General features: G+C 43.8%; 1 protein-coding gene across 1 annotated transcript in view; it reads right to left on the reverse strand.

Moving 5' to 3' along the window:
• The window catches only part of LOC8037532 (chitinase-3-like protein 2), a 92,896-nt gene that overhangs the window by 55,966 nt on the left and 15,120 nt on the right, over nt 1–21,810 (reverse strand). The window contains exons 3-5 of the mRNA XM_042293676.1: nt 4,669–4,703; nt 4,375–4,578; nt 1,734–1,987 (exon numbers count right to left, since the gene is read on the reverse strand). Of these exons, the coding sequence (XP_042149610.1) occupies nt 1,734–1,987; nt 4,375–4,578; nt 4,669–4,703 (493 nt within the window). The remainder of the gene's footprint in view (nt 1–1,733; nt 1,988–4,374; nt 4,579–4,668; nt 4,704–21,810) is intronic.

The following is a 21,810-nucleotide window of genomic DNA, read 5'->3' on the forward strand; positions in this document are numbered from 1 at the left end:
GCGGAAGCCGTGTTGAGTAGGGTGAAAAAAAGAATTCGATTCTAGGAAACATGCGAGGTTAGAATATATGATATGTTCGAGTATCTTACAAGGAATGGATGTTAGAGAAATTGGCCGGAAGTTATTCGGTGAGGAGTGGTTGCCACTTTTATGAATTGGAGTCACCTTTCCAACTTTCCAGTCTTCGGGAAGGCAGCCTTCCTCCAATGATTGCTTAAAGATCATTGATAGTATAGCTGATGAATACGATTTCGTGTTCTTTAAGAATTTAGAGTTAATATTGTCAATACCGGATGAAGAGGAGAGCTTCAGGTTATTAATTATTGCAGCTATACCGTCGTATGATATTAATATTGGATTCATTGGAAAAAAGTCAGGGCAATTAAAGTTGGGGTACACAGAAACATCGGTGCAAGAAAAAGATTGAATAAATATATCGTTTAGCAATGATGCACACTCATCATGGCCTACTGGTTCCCCATCTGTGTTTGTAAGCTTCAGGTCACCGTGGTTATCATTAGGTTTGATTAAGTTCCAAAAGTGGCGAACATTTGTAGATAAAATTGTGGGCAACGTGTTAGTAAAAAAATTGCGTTTTACTTCTAATACTGCACGTTTATATTCCTGCTCGGCGTAATGATAGGCGTTAAAATGACTCTCTTGTTTTGAAAGTTTGGCTACACGAAAGAGGCGTTTCTTTTTATTTGAAAGTCGTTTAAGTCTGGTGTTGTACCAAGGGGAATTACTTTTGGATGATAATGTGCGAACAGGAATATATGTGCTTATTAGATAGTTCACTTTGTTTCGGAACAGACACCAATTTTCATCTACAGACCGTTCAAAAAAATTTTCCACAAAATAACTCAGAAATTCACACAATTCAATATTTATAGCCGTAAAATTGGCTTTTCCGTAATCACGAATCGTTTTAACTATTTTCGGGGAATGACTTGTGGTTATATTTAAGGTGAAATGCAGCAATAAATGATCACTAAAACCAGGCAGATAGGTAATAGGAGAAACAAGGTCGGCGAAGGTTGACAATACAAGATCTAGCACTGAGGCACAGGAGGGCGTAATTCTGGTGGGGCGAGACACTAGCTGAGAGAAATTGTAGTCCGAACATAAATTGAGGAATTTGTCACTGTCAGACGAAAAAGGACTTGAGTAAGCTGTTTCCGCCGACCACACAATATTTGGATAGTTAAAATCACCCAGAAGGGTGACGTTTGGTGTGGGACACAAAACTACCGATAATTATGACTTAATATTCTTTATAAAAACAGAAAATTGAAAAAGCAAGCCTCCTTTCTAACGAAAAAGAAAGCCGGCTTAACCATGGGTGGGTTCAAGGAGAATTAGGGGTACTTAAAATCACGCGTACGAAGTGCGTTCGTGCCTCAGCGTGCATTAAATGCTCTCTATTTAATCCATTTTTTTACTGTACTCAACATTTGGGTAATGCATTCTAAAAATAAAAATTATACTTGCACCTTCACCTAAAGTTCCTCGATGCGTTCCCCAACAGCTCAAAAAACGAGGCATGTGACCTTGCTAGATCATAGAAAAAATTGTCCGGCTCAGCACCAAACTGACTCCCTTGGATATAAAACGTTTAATGTTGTTGCTCCAGAGCTCCCTATAAAAGAGCCTTAAGTCTTCACAGACAATGAACGCCAATAGTTGCAAAGAAAACAAAAAACTGAAGCACGAGTTTTACCAAGACACTTTACCTTGACCAGGTCCACATAGACAGACTTGAGTTCCTCTGGCAGCCTGTCCCAGTCGACTTCGACTCCGTCAAAGTTGTGCTCCGGCAGCCAGCGAGCTACGTTCTTGGCGAGTGCAGCTCTCGCAAGGACTGCTTCGGCTCCGTCAACCATCTTGCTCAGCTCGGCAGGAGACCCACTCAGCCGCAGCGACAAAACCAGTTTCAGCAGCGGGTGGCTCGTCTTCAGCGCGTCCATGTCTCGCACAGACTTGAGACCTGTGGCGACACATGGCAATTATCTCTGCGTTCCGTAAGGTGTTGGGCGTAAGCGCGGAGAAGTTGGGAACACCGGTCTCCAATGCCGTCTCGCATAGCACCAGACTTATCCTGCCTATGCGGAGTGCAAGTTTGTCTGCTCTTTGCGCACCTCGTGTGTTTGTTTACCAACCAAATGATCCCATGTGGTTTTGTTTCCGACGAAATTGACCATTGACGGCATTTCCCTTGGCTGCCTCAATTTTCAAAGGGCGTGCCCCTCCTCGTGTTCCGATGCGCCGAATACTTGTTTTGGTACACATACTGGCCGGATGTAGTCACTGCCAGCTTAAGGAACTCAAGGCGTGGCCATTCCAGTGCACATTTATATTACGTCACAGCCAATGGGATTGAGAAATTGGCTGGTGAGGACCCCTTTGAACAAATTCCTAAGCGGTGACATATTAAGCTCATTACCCTGCTTTTGTTAAAAAGATAGTGCAACGATGGTCTATGTTAAAATTACCTGCAGCATGAAACTTTTATTTTGATCATCTCAAAAAGAAAAACCGCTCTACCACGGAATATTGCGATTCCACCGCGTCATCGCGAAACAGAGAAAGGGCGATTTCCTGTCCGGCAGCCGGTATTTTAATCCGGTTGATGGAATTCTTTGACTAAATTGTTTGATTCAATATTCATGATGCATAATACTGTGTTATTTCTTCTATGCCTGCGTAAGTTATGAATTCTTGTGTTCCTCAATTATTTATTATCAACTTGAAATGTTGTTTCTTTAAGCGGTTGGACAGCATTTCTGAATATTATTAATGCAGATTTTCGTTCAGTTAAATTATGAGTGCATAACAAAATGTTAGTGATGCATTCACATTTTTTCACAGTCCAATCTATTTTTTTTCTTCTTCACCAGCACACGAAAGACATTTTTTTCTTCACTCTAGAAATGACAAAATCTCACCACCACATGTGTTGGGCTGAAATCCGAAAATCGTTGCGCATCCGTTTAAGCTGCCATTGAGTATAATGTCGGAAGGCCATCCGGAGGGGTTCGAAGTCTGCATTAACTACGCTACTATTAACCGATTCTCTTCCAACTAATTGTTCTTCAGATTTCATCACAATCCGACGAGATGGATTCAGCGATTTGGTGCGATTACACCCAGCACCGCCTAAATACTGACATCTAAGTGGTGTTTGTCAGACGTCAAGTGTTGACTGAAGCTCTGATTTTACGTGAGCTCTACCCAAACGCTGTGGCAGCACTTGTGTTATATTTGCTAATGTATGGTCGTACTGTGAAGACGTCAGAATTTTAGTGCATGGGCGTTCTTGGTTTATTTGGTGCTGTTCAAACTAACACCAACTAGATACTGAAAAAACCCATTATGACAAACTACGCAAATACTTTACCCGGCGAATACATCTCACCTTCAGAAAATCCAATAGTCTTGGAGCTAATTAACACGCCGCACTAGTACCCCGAACGAATCACGTTTTCACTTCAAGTGCCTTTTTTGTATTATTATTGCTAGCTTTAGAAGTCGTGCTACATGCATTATGAGATGAGATTAGATGTTTTTTGATTCTATAAAAATATTGTGTATTTTCTGCCTTAACGTTTGGGGTCTTCATGAGAAGCATCATTGTGTGTTTGTTGGGTTTCTTGAAGAATAATTGGCAACAATGACCAAACAGAAAATGCGTTAGACTGTTGCTGTCCCTTTGTGTTCAAAAAACCTAGAAAACTAAATAAACTACTCTTCACAGAAAATTGCAACTCAGTAAAAATATGGCGCCCGAGGTGGCGATCAAATGCGAAAGTTTGAGAACGTGATCATAGCTGAATTAGAAGGTAAAGGGCAAAACCAAACTATCTATGATCAACGTCTACCTCAGCCTGATAAGTCAGTAGAATAAAATGACGTCGTGGAAACATGTACATTTATACAAGTAAAAAAACCTTCACAGCAAAATATTTGCATTTTTTCATTGAAATAAAAGCTACTGGTTCCTGCAGTGTCATTTATCGCTTTGGAAAAAGTAGGCACATGTGGATGTTGACTCATTGAGAAATTCCGTTTTTTTCTATCATCTTATGATTCAGGAAACATCGCGTCCTTACAAGTTCGCGTTCTATCACCCCAGCAAGCGTCGCATTATCACAGAGTTTCCGTATTTTTTGTGGTGCGTAGTTTATTTACGCGGACCTGAGAAAACGGCTCTCTTTTCTTTTGAACACTTTGCGTTCTTCTGTTCTCTAACTATAGAAGAGATACATACAGACGGTAGCCTATTGTTCTCGCTGACATGAAAAGAATGGATTCCTCCAGCGTCTTCAGTAAAGCTCAGATTTCTTTGCTCTTCGACGATCAGAACGGCCGACGCACCGCTGTCGTCCTCCTGGAAGACGGGTGCCAGAGTGCGAGGGTCAATGGACGCTCCGAGGTAGACGAGATGCGTGCAACAGTGCACGCACAATTTGTTCAGGTCGTAGTCCCTCGGTGGACGGCGCAGCACGCTCGACGCGTTCCAGTAGCATACCACCACGGACTTGATATTGGTTATCTCTGACTCCTGACTCCCGCCTGAGTCTGCAGGAGAAAAACAACCAGTCAGAGGAAGGGTTGTCAGAAATAATTCCTCGCAGGCTGTCTAATAGCGATACCGGTCGTCGAAAATACTTAGAAAGTCTACTTGCGGCTGTAGAAGTTGTTGTCTGAAAGAGAAACATATTATAGTAATGTTATATTTTAAACTAAACAACGAAAAATAATTAAACCATCAAATATTACCAATGGACTCAGTTGCATATAACGTTTTTTCTGTTTTTTTTTACAAAGGCAATTCATTGAACATAAGAATGAGATTCCAGATTAATTGGAGTCTATCAAGATGATTCAAGGTTATTTTCTTCAAATTGATATCTTTACCAAACTAAAGCAAGCGTGTGAGTTTAAAATTGAGTACATTAGTGTTGAAGAGAAAGCGTGGAAAGGAGTTTTAGTAATATCATAAATAAATACTTTTAGAACGTTTCTGGTTTTGTAAATTTTATATACTGTATACCGACTTCATAACCTCCGGTACTTTTGCGTCATTTCAAATAAAAATCTTGAAACAACTATATTTATATGTAAATTTGTTTTATGCACGTGGGAGTATATAAACTCTAAAAAAATCCCGTGCGTCTACTTTCCCGCACAATACTCGGAGAGCCAGTAACCGAATCTTATGGAGGCAGCTCAGCGAATAACAATGCCGAAACATATGTTTAGACCAAAAAACGCAGCCTGAGTTGTGATATTAAGCAATGCAAAAAGTGACGCTTGCAGTGCTTAATGCCATAACTCAGACTACGTTCTTTGGTCTAAATGTATCTTTTTGCATCGTCATTCGCTGAGCTGCCTTCGTAAGATTTGGTGATTGGCTGTCCGAGTGTTTGACGAAGCTAAGAAAGTGTTTATTAATCAATGAATATATATGTTCAACACAAATAATGGTCCTTGGGGAGCATGCGAAGCTCAATAACATAACAGCCATACTGGCGCTGCAGCTTCTTGTGTTATCGCACACTTTCTACGAGTGTTCTATGCTGATTAAAATTATTTGTGCAGCCGACAACGACGCAGTGATAGCCTAACAACCGAAGATTTTCGAAAATTGTAACACGGTAAAACGAAGCGCTCGGATCAAACTCACGCACGACGTCCGTTTAAACCTTATCGCCATTACCCTTGGCTGTTGCATACACTGTGTCATGCGGCTTTCCGAAAACCGAATGGTCGGGCGTACGTCCGCTGTGCGCTGGTATGAGGCTATGCGAAAATGGTCCGTACAACGCAACCCTGCTATGAAAAAACTTCGCCTCAGTTTGGCACGGAGTAACTGCGAAATCTCACCAAGCGCGAGCGGCTAGCCTTGAATGCCTTGACTGGAGCCATAGCCTCCTCTATACTTTCTGCAGCACACCAAAAAAGGTTCTGAGCGTTACCTAGAACATTTATCTTAAAATATAATAAGAAAATTTCGGGAACCGGCAAGTTTAACTGACGTGAGAAGTTACATTCAGGTGAAAAGCTATTATTTTGTTTAAGGTTCACTAGACCAAAACCGTTCCATACTAAGAATGCTCTAGGCATAAGCTATCTTCAATGTTTGTATCCTGCAAGTTGCCATATACAATTGCGGCCTCTTAGCACATGACGAATTCCATAAATGAAACTCCTGGATGCCTTTCACAGGATGCACCGTCGTCCATTCTGCTTGCTTTGCTGCACACAACTCCCTAACCTAATTCCCACACATGTGGATCATGCAGACATTTGCGCATTTTTCACGGAGCACTTCCGCGAAATCTTTATCAGTGACAATTAATCTCTGTTCCGGGCGAAGATCTTAGGTTAGTCAGCGTTGCATGATGTTTAGTTACCTCACCTACTTCATAACAGTCGCTTTTTTTACGTCCAGTGGCCGAAAAGATTCATCTTGCCGAAGAGTGTGGCTTCCGAGACAACTCATGCAATTGGAAGCGATTCTTAAAATATGCCGAAGCTTAGTCTGAGACCAAAAGTATATCAAGAAACAATGGGCTAGTGATCGTCAACATAATGCTGTCTTGCCTCTGTGGCCAAAATTGCATGTGCTATGTCATACGTTCTGTCATCGCTGATAACGGCAAAGCTATGCGTGTCTTGCATGTGAAGATAGACACAAGTGTTTTTTTTTTTCCAATAAAAACTTTGCACTTCGGCTGGAGAAATGACAGTCCTAATTTCGGCGAAATAAAAGTGGAACTTCACTGCCTTTGGTGGTAGAGAGGCTCTTAAGTCAAGAATCAGTCCTTGTTGAACGTCACCAATGTAAAAACGCGTGAAAGACTTCTCGCCCTATAATTTAAATTCCCGCAAAAAGGCGGGAGCGTTCATCACTTCTTAATGCACTGCCCGGTTTTCCCCAATGCGAAAGAAACCTTATCGTTTCCGTCAGGATGAAGCGACTCCAAAAAGGTGGTCTGCATCTTGTGTGCGTTTCGCAATCGCGTAGTAAGCAGTCGGCTTGAGGACACTTGAGAGGCAGAGGCGGTTGAGGTCGTCTTCAATAAATGCCTTCCTTGAGGCATTTGAGATTGCCGTTGGAAGCAACTGAAAATTCACGTAATAAATGCATGCACACTCCTTGTGCTCAGGACTCTTTTTGGGCCATTTCGGTTGTCAGGGATAACATTTTGAGATGCTAAGTTCCCAGTGAGTATTGTCCTTCCTGATAAGCGGGAATGCTTCTTTTATTGAGCGGGTCACAAACCTTTTCGTGACTTTGGTCTTCTCATTGATGACGGCTATAACATTATTTTTTTATTGGGCTCCGGACAGATCATGCGAGGTCGTCAAGGCGTGTAGTACTCAAGTACAAAACTCACGTCTTTGACATTTGCCTTTTTCCCTATGTAGAGATCGGTGGTGGCCCATATTTCTCCTTTCCGCTTCAGTTTCCTTGTTAAGCTATCACGTAGAAAGTCGCTTCCGGCACCAGACGCAGTATTTCTTTCTTGGAGATACTTTGTGGCACAAGTGTGCACAATCGCTTACGCTCCTGATGGGAAGTGGATACCTTGAGTTCTTCGCAGAACGCGTTGAACCACCCTGCACAGTGCTGACAACAATCGCCGGGGGTTTTCTCACTGTAAACGCTAGACAGCTATTGTTTAGCAGAAGAAACTGCTTGAACTTCTTTCTTCTTCAAGCACGCTACACGCACTTTTTTAATGGTTTTACGTTGTTTTAGTGCCTCGTTGGAACCAGAAGACCAGACGTTATTCCATACATCCACAAGGTTGCCCACAATCTGAAGAAAGTGGCAAGCAAGTACGATGTTCCCGCTGTGTTCTCTACCCCCAAGAGGTTGGCAGGGTTGCGCTCCCATATTTTTGATTAGAAGGCAAAAATGGCATGTGATGAGAACCACGTCACCCTTTACGTGGTCTGCACAGTGGGTGTTGTCTACGAGATCCCACTGAGTTGGGGTAATGTATACATCGGCCAGACGGGGCGGTGCATCAATGGCCGAGCACGAGAGCACGCATTATCAGTAAAAAGTATATATGGCTCTCATTTGCCTATACATTGCAAGACGTGTGGCTGTGTTCCGCGATTTCAGCAGATAAGGATTACTGGGAGAAGCCGTGAGACGGTCGCTCGTGAGCTATTTGAGGCATTCTTTATAAAAACAATGTGGGACGACATGTGTCAGCGACATTTCTATTGTCCTTCACGGTAATAAATTTCAGTTTTTGAAGGATCGGGTACTAAATTAATCTTTTTTCGTAACTGATAAAATATATAAAAATAAATTATCAACTTTTATGTGGTGCTGCTTTGCCTGTCGTGTCTATATATGCCTGCTCTTTCTGAGTAAAACTAGTTGAAAGTTAGCGCTTGTCATGTATACTCCTTGTCGTTATTCCTTTTTGCGCTATTTTATGTTTAACTCATAGATCTAGGAACGTTGCTCGGATCTTCCTCAAACTGTTGGGGCAAAGCGGTTTATTTTTTATTTTTCCTTTTCTCAGCTTTTCTGTCACACTTCTTTGCGCTCTTTCTTTACGGAAGCCCGGAGCAAACTTGTTTCATGGAGCAAAGCGGGGCTATATGTCTGAACGCATGATGTTTTGCCGCCGCCGGGAGTAACATGGAGGTACTCGAGGGAGTGTTTTTGTGGCACCGGTGTCCTACCAGTGGGGAAACGAGCGCTGCGTCGGGCGTTCGGGACGTCACCGGCCTGCCAACTTACGTTGCTGGCAGCAAGTCGAATAAGGTTAGGGGCCAGCTACATAACACATACTTTGTTCAAAAGTTTCCACAATGTCGAAATTTCAGCAGCTCACCTCCAGTTTCGTTTTTTCTTTTCTTTTTTTTTTTCCTAAAGTGAGTAGTATATGATTGCACCCAGACCGAACGTCACAGGACAAAACAGCAAGGCCAGACACTCTGCCCTGTGGTCGTCGGCCGCCTTGTTGCAATATACCGATGTCACCAGCCAGTTTCACTACGCCACCGCTGCCGAAATGCATCGAGGGAGCCTTAAGCCTGGTTCAGACAGTTGCGTTTGACTGCGTTTGACTGCGTTGCGGCAGCGAGAAACCAGGACATCCTTGCTGCTTATATCGCATGCCAAGATGATTCCTTGGATTGGATCCACGCTTCATACGAAGCACAGATGTGCCGGTGACTAGCTTTCCGCACTCGACGCAACGCACTCAAACGCAAGTGTCTGAACCGGCCTTTAGTCTTTCTGCACGTGCAACAACCTCGCTGGAGCTCTGCGCGTGTAGAGCATGAGGCTGCACGAGCCGTCTTCTGCACTGCTGTGTGCCTCCTGCGAACTAAAGTTATGGCGGCGTCACGGATGCGCTAAACGCTTGGTGAGATCGGTCTAGTTCTTGTTTCAACTTAAGTTCATATGCAGCCGATCCTACAAGCGCGAGCATGTGGCCCTGAGCAGTGCGTGCTCTGCACGAGCGCGCGTGCTTGGCAGCAATAGGGTGCCTCAATGGCCTTCTGTTTAGGGTCGTGCCAACCATTGTACTACCCGATGGTGACAGTACGGGCTCACAAAAAAAGTACAAAGAAATCATCAAAAGGAAAATGTCGCCGTAGCAGAGTCGGCACCAAGAGCGCGTGCAAAAACAGCCTTTTTCACGCACTTGAGAAAAAAAAAAAAAATAAAAAGCGCTAAATTAAAACGGTAAATGTCGTCACCCCAAGCAAAGCGCACATGAAGGCACTCTATCTGCTGTTCACCCTTAACCTAAGACAATAACCTCCGCCTTCAGTGCGAGCTCGCTGGCTTCCGCGGTGCTTTGGTTGCGCGTGCCTGCGCGTTCACACTTCTGTTAGCGAGGGCAGAACGGTCGCGCTGGAGGCGGAGCATCTAGTCTCAACTTAAGGGTGAACGGTGCATGCAACTTCCCATAAAAACGTTTGACGGCGCGTTCATTGCTGTGTTTGTGTGTTATGCACGCGCACCTTCTGACTGGCCGCAATTGCGCGCGAGCGCTGGCTGAACTGTGATCTAGCACCTGTGGACTGTGATTTTTTGTAAACAATGGAAGCGTTTATTGGCGGTGTGCGCGATCGAAAGCGTCGCTGTGGTCGGCCTTTCACGATTGGCCGAACGCTGAGTACGACGTCAGCAAAGGATTTCTTATCGACGGAAATAAGAGGAATGTAAGAACTCGAATTTTGACGGTGTTGGCAGTGTTGTTTTGAGAGCGCAATGGTTTCAAGCTTCCACCATGCTAATTACAAACACCATCGAACTTGTTATTCGCAATGTAATGACGTCACGAGAGGGAATTATAGGAGGGCGCCACGAAAACATCTCGCCGCTAATAGGTAGGGATGTTGGAAGCCCGGGAGCTCGGTCTTGTAGCTTCTGCTACGCTCACACTTAAAGGGGCCGAACAGCAATATTCACTTGGAATGTTTCTGACTTTACACGAGCTTACTGGCACTAGTTGGACCTAATAAGTATACTGGCACGCAACGCCACTAACCAAGGAACTCCTTTGGCTCGGTGTAATTTCAAGGACAAAAGCGAGCGTTTTCTTTCAATCTCTCTTTCTCAAAATTTGATGACGTACCTGGGGGAGGGAAGTATCCTTCAGTGACGAAATTTGAATGCTGCTCATAGATTGGACCCGAGGACTGCGTGAGCACTATACTTGGGCTCGTGAAAATCAATAGCTCGACAAGTATTTGGGTAGTGGCACGTGTCCAATTGCTGCAGTGATGAGAATAGCCAAAACATTACAATGTCTGGAACTCAGCGCATGTCCTGTGCTTTGCCGACGCCGGCGCGTGGCTACGATCAATAGTGGCGGCATATAATGCGCTCCACATCTCGCGGGCGCTTGTTCAGGCTGCGAGTGGAGGGGGTGAACGCTACTCGCGTTCTTTTAAGTTTTTCCCCGCGAATTTTATTGCATGTAGTGAAAAACGAATGAGCGTCACATAAGTCATTTACGTCGGGGATTCCTTCAAAGCGGTGTTTGCGCAAAATAAAAAAAAAAGCGTTGCATCGCCCCTTTGAAGTGAAAGGGAGTATGGGCGTTTCTAATGTCATGGCTGCTCTGCCGAGTGCTGCCATCGCGCTGCATTTCTATCGCAAGCTGTGTTGCTGCTTTCTGCACTGTCATTTTCTAGAACAGTCTTTTTTGTGTTAACCTGTTTTTGTTTTGTTTTTACTTTATAGATGGTATTTGATTTTAATACTTTTAAACTTTTTTTTTTATTTATGGAGCCATCTTTTTAAACTTTGGAAACAATGATATAACTTATTGCAAGAAGTTTAAGAAAATAGAATATGAAAAAAATAGAGGTAAAAAAAAAAAAGAACACTCACACTATGGTCCTCCAATAGCAGGCAAGATTGGAGAAGCAAATCACCACAACAAAAATAAGTATTTTGGTTACTATGTATAGAAACAATTTCTGCTTTCCTGTCTTCAAATTACAGGTTAGGGTTCCATTTAAACGCATTTTGAGTTAGTAATTATTTGTTTTATTTATATCATCCTTGGTCGGGTTGATTTCAACGTATTTGGACTTGCTCCAGTTTTGGGGCTCGCTTCTTTTGTTCCCAGATCAATCGCTGATGTATCAGCTAGACAAATAGCCACTAGTTCATCAAAAGTCTAAAAACTAATTGATATTTACGTTTACAGATCTGGTTTTTGAAATTTTCACCTTTAAAAAAATCACCTGATTCACGACTCGCGCTTTACTCTCTTGATGGACTCACCATCTGGTGGAGTTGGCACGGTACCTGCAAATGAATTAGAGAGATAAATAAGCATAGGAGGCTGATTTGTACATTGGATGTGATTAGCATTCAAACATATATGACCTCCTTACTTGCTGTTTCTAGCGGATCAACGACGGCTGTCCGAAAAACGGAAAAGAGGCATCACAATTAGACAAAAATAATTACAGCTGACTTTTGTACTGCAACTCATTTATCCAATGCTTGCGTCCACAATAAAGCAACCAAATAAACATTTACACGTGGAAATATAAAGTACAGGGTGCGGCCGTAAGGACTAACACATTTGCTACTACGTGTAAAATTTAAAATTTCAAGCAAACATTCCTGAAATTGGGTGCCCGAACGAGTTTGAGCCAGAAATGTTGTTTATTTTTATAGAGTTTGATCCCGAGGGAGCGAATAATTAAAAATAAATCAAAATCAAATGGCGTCTATTTTCTATGTCCTATACTAGCCTTTTTGCCTTATGCATACTTGTTTATCAGCTCGCTTCCGTTTAGTTTGCTGAACACAAAACCGCTAAAAACCAATAACAGAGGCTGGCGATGAGCGAAATAATCGCGATAATTGTAACTTTAAACGAAATATATGAACAATAAACACCTGGGCGCAAGCTGACAAAATGGTGTGCAGATGACGATCATCCAGTATAGGGCATAGAAAATGCGAGGCCGCCATTTTCGCACTATTTTCAAATTTTAACATTTCTAACAAGAGCTCTGAAAAAAAAAATAGGCAGAACTTATTTCGAGCTACGTTCGTGTGCCCCAGTTTTAGGAATGCACATTTGGAATTCGAATTCTGCAAGGCGCGGCAAATATTAAGTCCTTGCGGTCTCACCCTGTGGGAAACTGGCGATAGGCTTCCAGCACACCGTCCGCTTGAGAAAACTAAGCGAAACGTGAACGTTTTCAAGGTTCTATCGAAGTTTTGTTTTGAACATGGGAGGAGAGAAATTTTTTGACGTCATGACGGCGACATATCTCATCCCATTGGCAGACACCTGACCTCACGTGATCTTGTGTAACATAACGTCATGTCACGTGACCTTACGACCTGGTACCCAATTGACTCTTCGTAAGTTGATCCACCTGTGCGTGTCACCCAGTAAGTATACTTTTCTTCTCGTTAGTTTATCAGGTGTTAAGTGATTCAAAGCAAAAGCCAACCGTATCTCAATATCGGAACTAAACTCAACGTCGATTGGAGAACTTGTAGTCCTCACCAAGTCGTGGCGTGTGTTTGTTTACTTCTCGAATTGACTTTGCATAGCATCAAGATTAGCTCAAGTTTTCACTACATCCTTTCGTTCTACAGGATGCTCTCATTGGATGTTACGCTGTTAAAAGAGACACAAAAATCGGCGCATGCGCAGAGAATTGCCTTTCCGTAGCAACAGGTTCGACAGAAGACCTCCAACTGTTCAAGAACGCCTTATCCAATATTGTATAATTAGACGCTATTGTTTGTACTTTTAGTAGCTGCTTTCTTTTATTTTATTAATATTTAGTTTTGTAACCACCCCTCTCTTCATTGCAGAAGGCCCTGAGGGTACATGCAATAAATAAAAAAAATTAAAAAATCCGTGTTGAGGTGGTGCATTGTACCGTGTGAATATCAAGGCCTAGTTCTTTTCCTCTAAAGAATTAGACCAACAAACTTGTCAAAAACTAAGCCAGACAGGTTCGCAGACAATCATATTAGTGATTAATGTAGCTTGAGGCGCGATCTCATGAGAAGAGCAGCGAGCAGAAGACACACACTGTTTTCTGTTAGCTTCGCTTATCGGGAAGAGCCATGGATAACTAATTCGGTACTCTGCAAACACGTGGACCTTGCCAAAATTGTTAATCTGATTTTCAGAAAAAAAAAAAAAATACGTCGCCTTAAAATTTGAGAAGGTAATACAGACCACATCAATGCACATTGGGCGCAAGTTTGAGTTTTTTATATGCAGGAGCCGATTGTTCTGGCTCGTCTAAAGAGTAAGATTCACTGTGCGCATTCTATATTTTTTTCTTTTTAAGTCATCTCTTTTCATTTCTATTAACGCGAAGGGCTTTTCTTCCTCATCAAATTTCTCACAGTGTCATAAAGTCACGGATATAAAGTATGTACTTACTGAATCCAGAGCACAGATGAATCAAACCACGAAGACTACTACAAGGTACGCTGTACAAGGTACAAGGTACGAGTGACAGGCAGTCATTTAGACGTTAAACGCAAAAAAAGTAACGAAATACGTTAGTCTTTACTTGCAAACAAATGAACGCGTTACTAACCTGCGTTTACCTCAAAATAAGACAAACGCGTCACCGTTTCTGTGATTGCCTAAAAGTAACGCACTTTACTTTTGCCTTACTTTTTTCATAAATTGACGGTACCAGCGTTCCTTTGGAGACAACCATTTTGGGCACTAGGACACGGAGCATGGGCGTCGGTTTATCTTTTTAGGTTAAACTTTTTGCGTGGGGAAACGACAGGCAAAATTATGAAGGTAAGTGGACTGAGTGCAATAATAAATGACTTGGTGCAGCCGACGCTACGAGCTATCGAGACCAATCAAGCAGCGTGAAAGGCGCAAGTCAGTGGCCCTCTTTGGTCATGATTGATTCAGCAATGATAGAGCCTGTAAGTACAGAAACATGACGACCACCATGATGGTGCCCTTTTGACGCTACCCACTTGGTCACCTACGCTCGTAGCGTCGGCTGCGACTGGACTTAAAGGGATACTACAACGAAATTTCGGCGCTCATTTTTTGGTCTATATGTGTTCAAAGGAGCAGTATCACATCGAACATACCAATATCTTGTTAAAAAAGTATCGAAAAGGAATTTTAAAACGAATTAAACGATTAGCAAAGAGCACCTGGTGGATGTCGCTAACGCCTCGTTTGTAAGGCCCGTCTAGGAACCTTGACAGCTAGTGACGGAAGTTGTCTCGCCTCCGGCCACGACGAGAGAAGAGGGGCAGGAGGAACTCCCATCTTCCCGAGAATGCCTTTTGTGTGTCGCAGAAGTCGCCTATTGTCCCCCTACAATATTACAGAAGATTAAACCGTCACTCAAAATTGGTACAAAAGCAGCCGCTTCGGTGGCTGGTACGACTAGGCCATCCCCTCGACGTCAGCCTCGCCGTAGCTTTGCTCGTCTTGAGACGACCTACGTCACGATTGCGATGAATGTCAAGTGGTCTCCGCTGGGCCTTCTCCGAGCGCTTGCCAGAGTGGGCCGTTTATAACGAAACATACAGCCACCAGGCTCAAAATACAAAGGTGCGATTGTCTTTTACGGATATTGTGGATCATATTAAACCTTTTTTTGAACACGAGGGGAATATTTCAAATTTCTTTGAAGTATCCCTTTAAAGGGATACTTCAACGAAATTTGAAATATTCCCGTCGTGCTCAAAAATAGGTTGAATATGATCCACAATATCCGTAAAAGAAAATCGCACGTTTCTATTTTGAGCCTGGTGGCTGTATTTTTCGTTATAAACGGCTCACTCTGGCCAGCGCTCGGAGAAGGCCCAGCTTAGAGCACGTGACATCCAACACAATCGTGACGTAGGTCGTCTCAAGACGAGCAAAGCTACGGCGAGGCTGACGTCGAGAAGATGGCCTAGTCGTTCCAGCCACCGAAGCGGCTGCTTTTGTACGAATTTTGAGTGACGGGTTAATCTTCTATAATCTTCTAGGGGGACAATAGCGACTTCTGCGACACACAAAAGGAATTCTCGGGAAGAAGGGAGTTCCTCCTTCCCCCCTTCTCTCGTCGTGGCCGGAGACGAGACAACCTCCGCCACTAGCTGTCAAGGTTCCTAGACGAGCATTACAAACGAGGCGTTAGCGACATCCACCAGGTGCTCTTTGCTAATCGTTTAATTCGTTTTAAAATTCCTTTTCGAGACTTTTTTAACAAGATATTGGTATGTTCCATGTGAAACTGCTCTTTTGAACACATATAGACCAAAAAATGAGCGCCGAAATTTCGTTGTAGTATCCCTTTAAGGTGCAACGAAGTATAGAAAGACAAGCAAATTTAAGTGTACGTTTTTCAAATCTTGGGAAGATGTAAAAAGGAACATAACTACGTTACTCGCTACTTCAAAATAAGTAACCTAAGTACGCTGCCGGTTATTTCTTTTAATATAACGAGTACGTAAGTACGTTACCAAAAAAGTGACGCGTTACTGCTAGCGCCTCACTTAGAACGTGTTACCGCCAACATTGAATAGTGCTTCGCGGTGTCCACGGCTGACCGCGGTACGATGAAAGAAGCCGAAACTAAGCTCTCCTTTAACAGTTGTTTTTGGAGAAGGACTTCAGCCACTAGGTGTGCTCCAGTTTCGGACATTGTCCATTACCCCGCTACAGTGAGCAGAGAGAGGACGGACGGACGGACGCATGGACGTGCAGATTTTTTGATAGGGGGTAAAGTAAAAAGGATTCCATACCTTGTAACGAACAAGCAAACTAAAACAACCCAACTGGCAGGTAATGTTGCAGGAAAAGTCGTTGTCGTTCTTTCAAACGTCACTACAGAGTTTTAGCGAGTCATTTCCACCCGAACGGTTCCTTCTCAAAGGCATCACTGACACTTACAAAAAAATAAAAAGGGAAAGGCTGTTTATAGAAATTCTATACCCATTTTAACCGCTCCTTCAACTTCCTACCCAGTCGCGTCCTGTCGACAACTTTGAATAGTCCTTTTCATCTCATGAGTTACCGGACCGGCGGACAGGGGGCGCTGGCGTACTCGCAACTATTGTGTGGCTTCAATTCGGTTGGCTTCGGTTTCAGCGCGCTTGAGGCTGTTTTGGTGTTTCATCTCACGTTCACTTGATTTTGAGATACAAACGTGTTCGCTATGGCTTCTCTATGGTTCCCAGTGGCTTTTCATTTTCTTTCTTGCGATTTCTTACTCCAAGATGGACGCGTATGCGCCGGTACCTTTATTTCTTGCTTTTTGCTCGGGCTCGCCGCTCGGCGCGGGCGTTAGAACATGACGTCACTCCCTCGGAATAACGTCATCGACCGCAGTGGATGTCGGGAAACGAGTGTAAAATTAAATTCGGCAGTTAGTCAGCCGAGCATAAATTAAGAATAAACATAATCGCTAACTTTCTTGTGGCTGCCTCATTTAGATATTTAAGCCTCTCAATAAAATGGCTGTAAAAAAATTGGAGTGTTTGCATATTTGAGAACGTGATGCTGGCCAGCCGTTTAAAGGTTTCAGCCACCGCGTTAGGACACTTTTGATATTGCCGCGAGTTTACTCGGCTCGGACGCAAGGTAAACTATTAAAATTCAGTATTAATTGTGCGATTACAGGTTGAATCAAGACACATGTTTTAACTAACTTATTAATTAGTGAAATTAGCATATTGTCCCAATTTGAAAATTACTGAGCATTACAGAAGGCAATTAAATCAGTCAATTGTAGAATGATCTGAATCACATGTGATGTGTTGTGATAGGCAGAAATGACCACTTGTGATACAAGCTGGAGGCAGGCGGAGCGAAAGTGCAGATGATAACGATCGGGAGAAACATCGTATGCGGGCGTACTTTTGCGATGCTAGCGCTCCAGGTATTTAGAAGTTTGACTGAATTCGTTGTTTGTGATTATGCAGAACAAATTTCTAATTGAAACAATTATATGCCTATTTTACTAATCAAAACGTTAACGAAACGATATGTTAACCGAACGCCTGATTGCACGAGCATAATTTTCATAGTGGCCGCCAAGTCGCTAATGGCAAGCTTAACAAGTTTCGTTTTTAATATTCTTGACCTGTGCCTGTTACACACCTTGCTTCACGAAGCACAGTCTACATCTTATGTAAAACTGTCCATCGAACAAAATATTGGCAAACGCGCGAATAGCGGTTTTCCTGCCTCAGATTTTTTTTTTTTTTTTAGTTCGCTTTGCTTTTCCAATTTAAAAAAAAAAAAAACAGTATTTCCTTGCCTGCCTTGTATTTCTAGGGCTGCAATCACACGGTGAGTGAGTGAAACACAAAATCAATCGAATATTTGTTTCATGACGTACTAAGCTCCAAATTAGAAAATTCTATTTAAGAAATGTCATAAAAAAGAAACAAAAAATCATTACACTAAATATGGATGGTTCGAGCCTTCCAGCTTGGGTGTCGTCTAACACAATAATTAATTTATAACTTGATTTAATTATCGTGTTATCATTCAGTGGAGCGCGCACCTGCCGCCTGCACGAAAATACGCTGATTCCCACTCAAGTCTTTTATTTTGTACTGAGCAAAACCTCCATAACTTTTATCAGCGGCGGTAGCCATGTACAAACCATAATGTGTTCAGGCGCGAATAATTTCAATATAGGTTCCAGCGTCTTCGTCGTTATTCTGCAAGGGGAATCGAAATCCCTAGAGTAACTATAGGTTCTACTTCTACTCTAGAAATTACTCTCGAAATGCCGTGATTGAAGCGACTCACGTTGAAACGGTTTTATTCCGTCCCTCGTCAATTATACCGTACCTCGGCTTAATCGTACTGAAATTGCAAAATGATTTTCTAAAACCCCCAAATATTGAAATTTTAGGTGCCCGCGTCGATCTATTTTACGCACAGACACGCACACACACACACGAGCAAACAGGTTTGCACACGCGTACTTACGTACACGCACACACACTTAAGCGCGAAACACATGTACGACGAAACCGTTCGATCCGACGTGCGAACCGCCGGAATGACCTTCGGGGGCGAGTGTTTTCGTAGCACCGGAGAGCGTTGAAAACCCTCGCCTCCGACCGTCGTATTGCCTGATCGGACGTCGGATCGGACGGTTTCGTCGTACATGTGTTTCGCGCTTTACACACACACACACGCATAAGCACGCGATGACACGCACACGCACGAACGCACACACGCACTCGCGCATATACCGGTACGCATATATACACTCGTCGGCACGCGTACAAAATCTGCTCGCATATTGCCACACATGCAAAGCTCGGCTGTCTTTGACAAACTTTACAGAATATCTCTTGCCATCTTTACTCCTTATTTGCTCTTTCTATCTTTACTGGCCGGCCCCCCCCCCCCCCCCAGCCCAATCCCGCCACAACAGACACACGCGCACGCCCACACCACGGTATAAGATAGACAGGTGGGGAAACGGCCCATAGAAGCCTACCACAGCGCCGTGACCGGATTGTGTACTCGTCTGCTTGCGGGTACCCCCGACTTACGACAGATGGCGTTGCGGCGAGAGGAAAAAAAATCGGACTCGGATTTGCGTGGAACTTTATGGAAGAGTGCGCAAAATAAGCCGAGAGCACGACAGTCTTCCATTGGAAATCCACGAGAAACCATCTCCGTCAGTTTAGCCGTTCGCCATCGGTCGCCCACCCGGAGTGAGAGTTCGCGGTGCTCCACATAGATGGCGCCACAGAAAAAGAGAAAAACCGAGGGGGACACAATGCGGTCGCTCATTTGGCTCTCGTTTCCCCACCTGTCTATCTTACACGCTGGCCCACACACACATACAACGGCGACCTATGGGCCTCTACGGCCTCGCGATCTCTCGGTGTTGCGTTGCCGCCGCAGGCACGTTGATATATATAGTTTTTTTAAACGGAGACGTTCGCCTGATCGAGCATCTGTTTCTAGTTTAGTTCACTGACTGTAAAAGTGTCGGAGGCGGCTTCAATGCGAGCTTTCAGCTCTTTGATGGATGCTGTCCTGCCCGTGTACACTGTCGCTTGGATAAAGCCGCAAACAAAAATAACAGACGATTCCAAAACTCTGTAATGCGAAATTAGAGCGAGACTCTTGAGAAAGTCGAGCGAAGGTACAGAGGGGAGTGTATAATCCCCCTCCTCCTCCTATTTCCACCCTCCTTCACCTCGTCTCCTCTGTTCCCCTCCTCCTCCTCATCTTTCCCCTCATCCTCCGCTCGTCGTCCTCCTCCTTTCTTCATCTCCTCCGGCCGCTGAATTTGATTATGGGTGACGTGACAAATAGTCATGACGCCTCTTTCCACCGTAAATGTAGCGGGGAAATTGAATTGGGGTTCAAGTCACGTCACGTTAATTTCTCCGCTAAATCTAGAGGGGAAATTTTTCCACTATAGTCGGTTGCAAGCCAAGAAAAAACCGGAAATGCCTATCAGAGGAAAATGTAATCCTACGCCGAGAAACGCCAGCCAATCGTTTTCATGACGTCACGATTCCGTGGACCAATCGCGATCCTTTTGAAAGAAAAAAAAAAAAAAACTCAACATGGCTGCTTTCCTTAGCAACGCGACGCTAGTTTCTCGTGACAATTATTCTGCCTTTTTTGCACCGTGTTTCACGTGCCCGAGGTTACGCCACGAAATCTTAATGGTATCGGCTTGCGTTTGCAGCAGTTTTTGCGCGACAACGGGAGAATCCAGCGACGCTATCGCCAACGAAAATTTCGAAGCGGGCGCGAGGCTCAGCACTGCTGAGAGGTATGTTAAACGGTATGTTAGACAGAATCTGGACAGAAAAGGAATTGGGAAGACGGTACATTGGACACGGCTTTCTTTCTTTACTAAACATCTATTTCGTTGACAAAAACGTATTCTAACTTATTTAAATGTCCTGAATGAATTAAATAAATATTGTAGTAGTTTAAGACACGTTCCCTCGAGGAAGAAAAAGCAACGTTGCTAGCGAACTACTTTCTCGACGGCGGAGGCACTTCAGATGGGCGCAATGCGCTTGTGGGTGGAGCTAAAAGATTGTTCTCAGGTTGCATTCGACTATAGATTTAGCAGGGAAATTTTCAGGCTGAAAAATTTTCCCGCTACATTTACCGGGAAAACGTCCCCGCTAATTTAAGCGGGGAAATGTCCCATAATGCAAAGTGCGGCCACGCCTAGGCCGACGCCGACGGCGTCGGCGACTCCGCTCAGCCTCGATACGGGCGCCAAAGAGCTGCGCTTTAAAAAATCGCAAAAGTAGGGCTCCGACGAACGCGACTTTAGAAAACACGAAGTTTTAGGAGTAGGGGGCGAGCACAACATTCGAGCCGTAGTGAAAAAGCAGGCGAAAACAAGGCCGTTTTCGGCGGCGACATCTGCTTTGAATGTTGCTGAATGAACCCTTTTCTTAATATTCAGTCTCAGTGTCACTTCTTGAACTTGCCACATGTGAATTTTAAATCATGATCTACTATCTTAAACGGAAACTCGAAATTTCTTTGTATTTAACACCCGAAAGCAGATCCCAACCAGTGTACGGGTAGATCACGTGCGCTTCGGAAAGTTCCGCGCCGACGGTGGCGCCACCACTGTGTTGCAGCATCAAGCAGACTGTTTTTTAACGTTGTCTTACCACGCGTGCAAAGAGATAGATCATTTTTGCTTTCTCGCTTTTGTTTCCAAACACTTATATTCCCGATATTTTGTATGATAAATGCACGACCTAAAGACACGTTTGTGAAGCCTTTCGTTGGGCTCACGTTAGTGGCTGACTTATGCGGTTTATTTTACTCTGGGGCAGTGCTCGGGAACACCCTGCAGTTACTTTGGGATAGCTTGTAGCATCGGCCGCGTTAAGGCTACTCCTAGAAGTGAAACGATGGCGCGCGCAAGCAAGGTATTGCGTGTTGTTATAACAACACGCAAAACCTTGCTTGCGCGCACCATCGTTTCACTTCTAAGAGTCAAGAAAAAGGGTCCCTTAGTGAGGCCATATATGGCCTCACAAGGGACCCTTCCGCCAAAATCGGTCTCGGCTGGGTTTGGTGTTAAGCAAATGGCGGATGCCGCGTGTTGTTTTCCTGACACCACCTTCCGTAGCTATGAAGCCAAAGCATAGTTCTCTATAAATGAGTCTATGGCCAAAGCTATTGATGTTCGTGCACTGTGTACCTTGAGCGCCGCTCAAAGCTGCATACGCGCGCTCTTTACTTTTTCTAAAATGCTATAGAAAGCATGCTGGATTGGTTTGGTCATTTTGCTGGGATAGCTCGTAGCAGTTGCTCATTG

This window comes from Ixodes scapularis, unplaced genomic scaffold, assembly GCF_016920785.2.
Source record: "Ixodes scapularis isolate PalLabHiFi unplaced genomic scaffold, ASM1692078v2 PGA_scaffold0__279_contigs__length_252992795, whole genome shotgun sequence".
NCBI lineage: Eukaryota > Metazoa > Arthropoda > Arachnida > Ixodida > Ixodidae > Ixodes > Ixodes scapularis.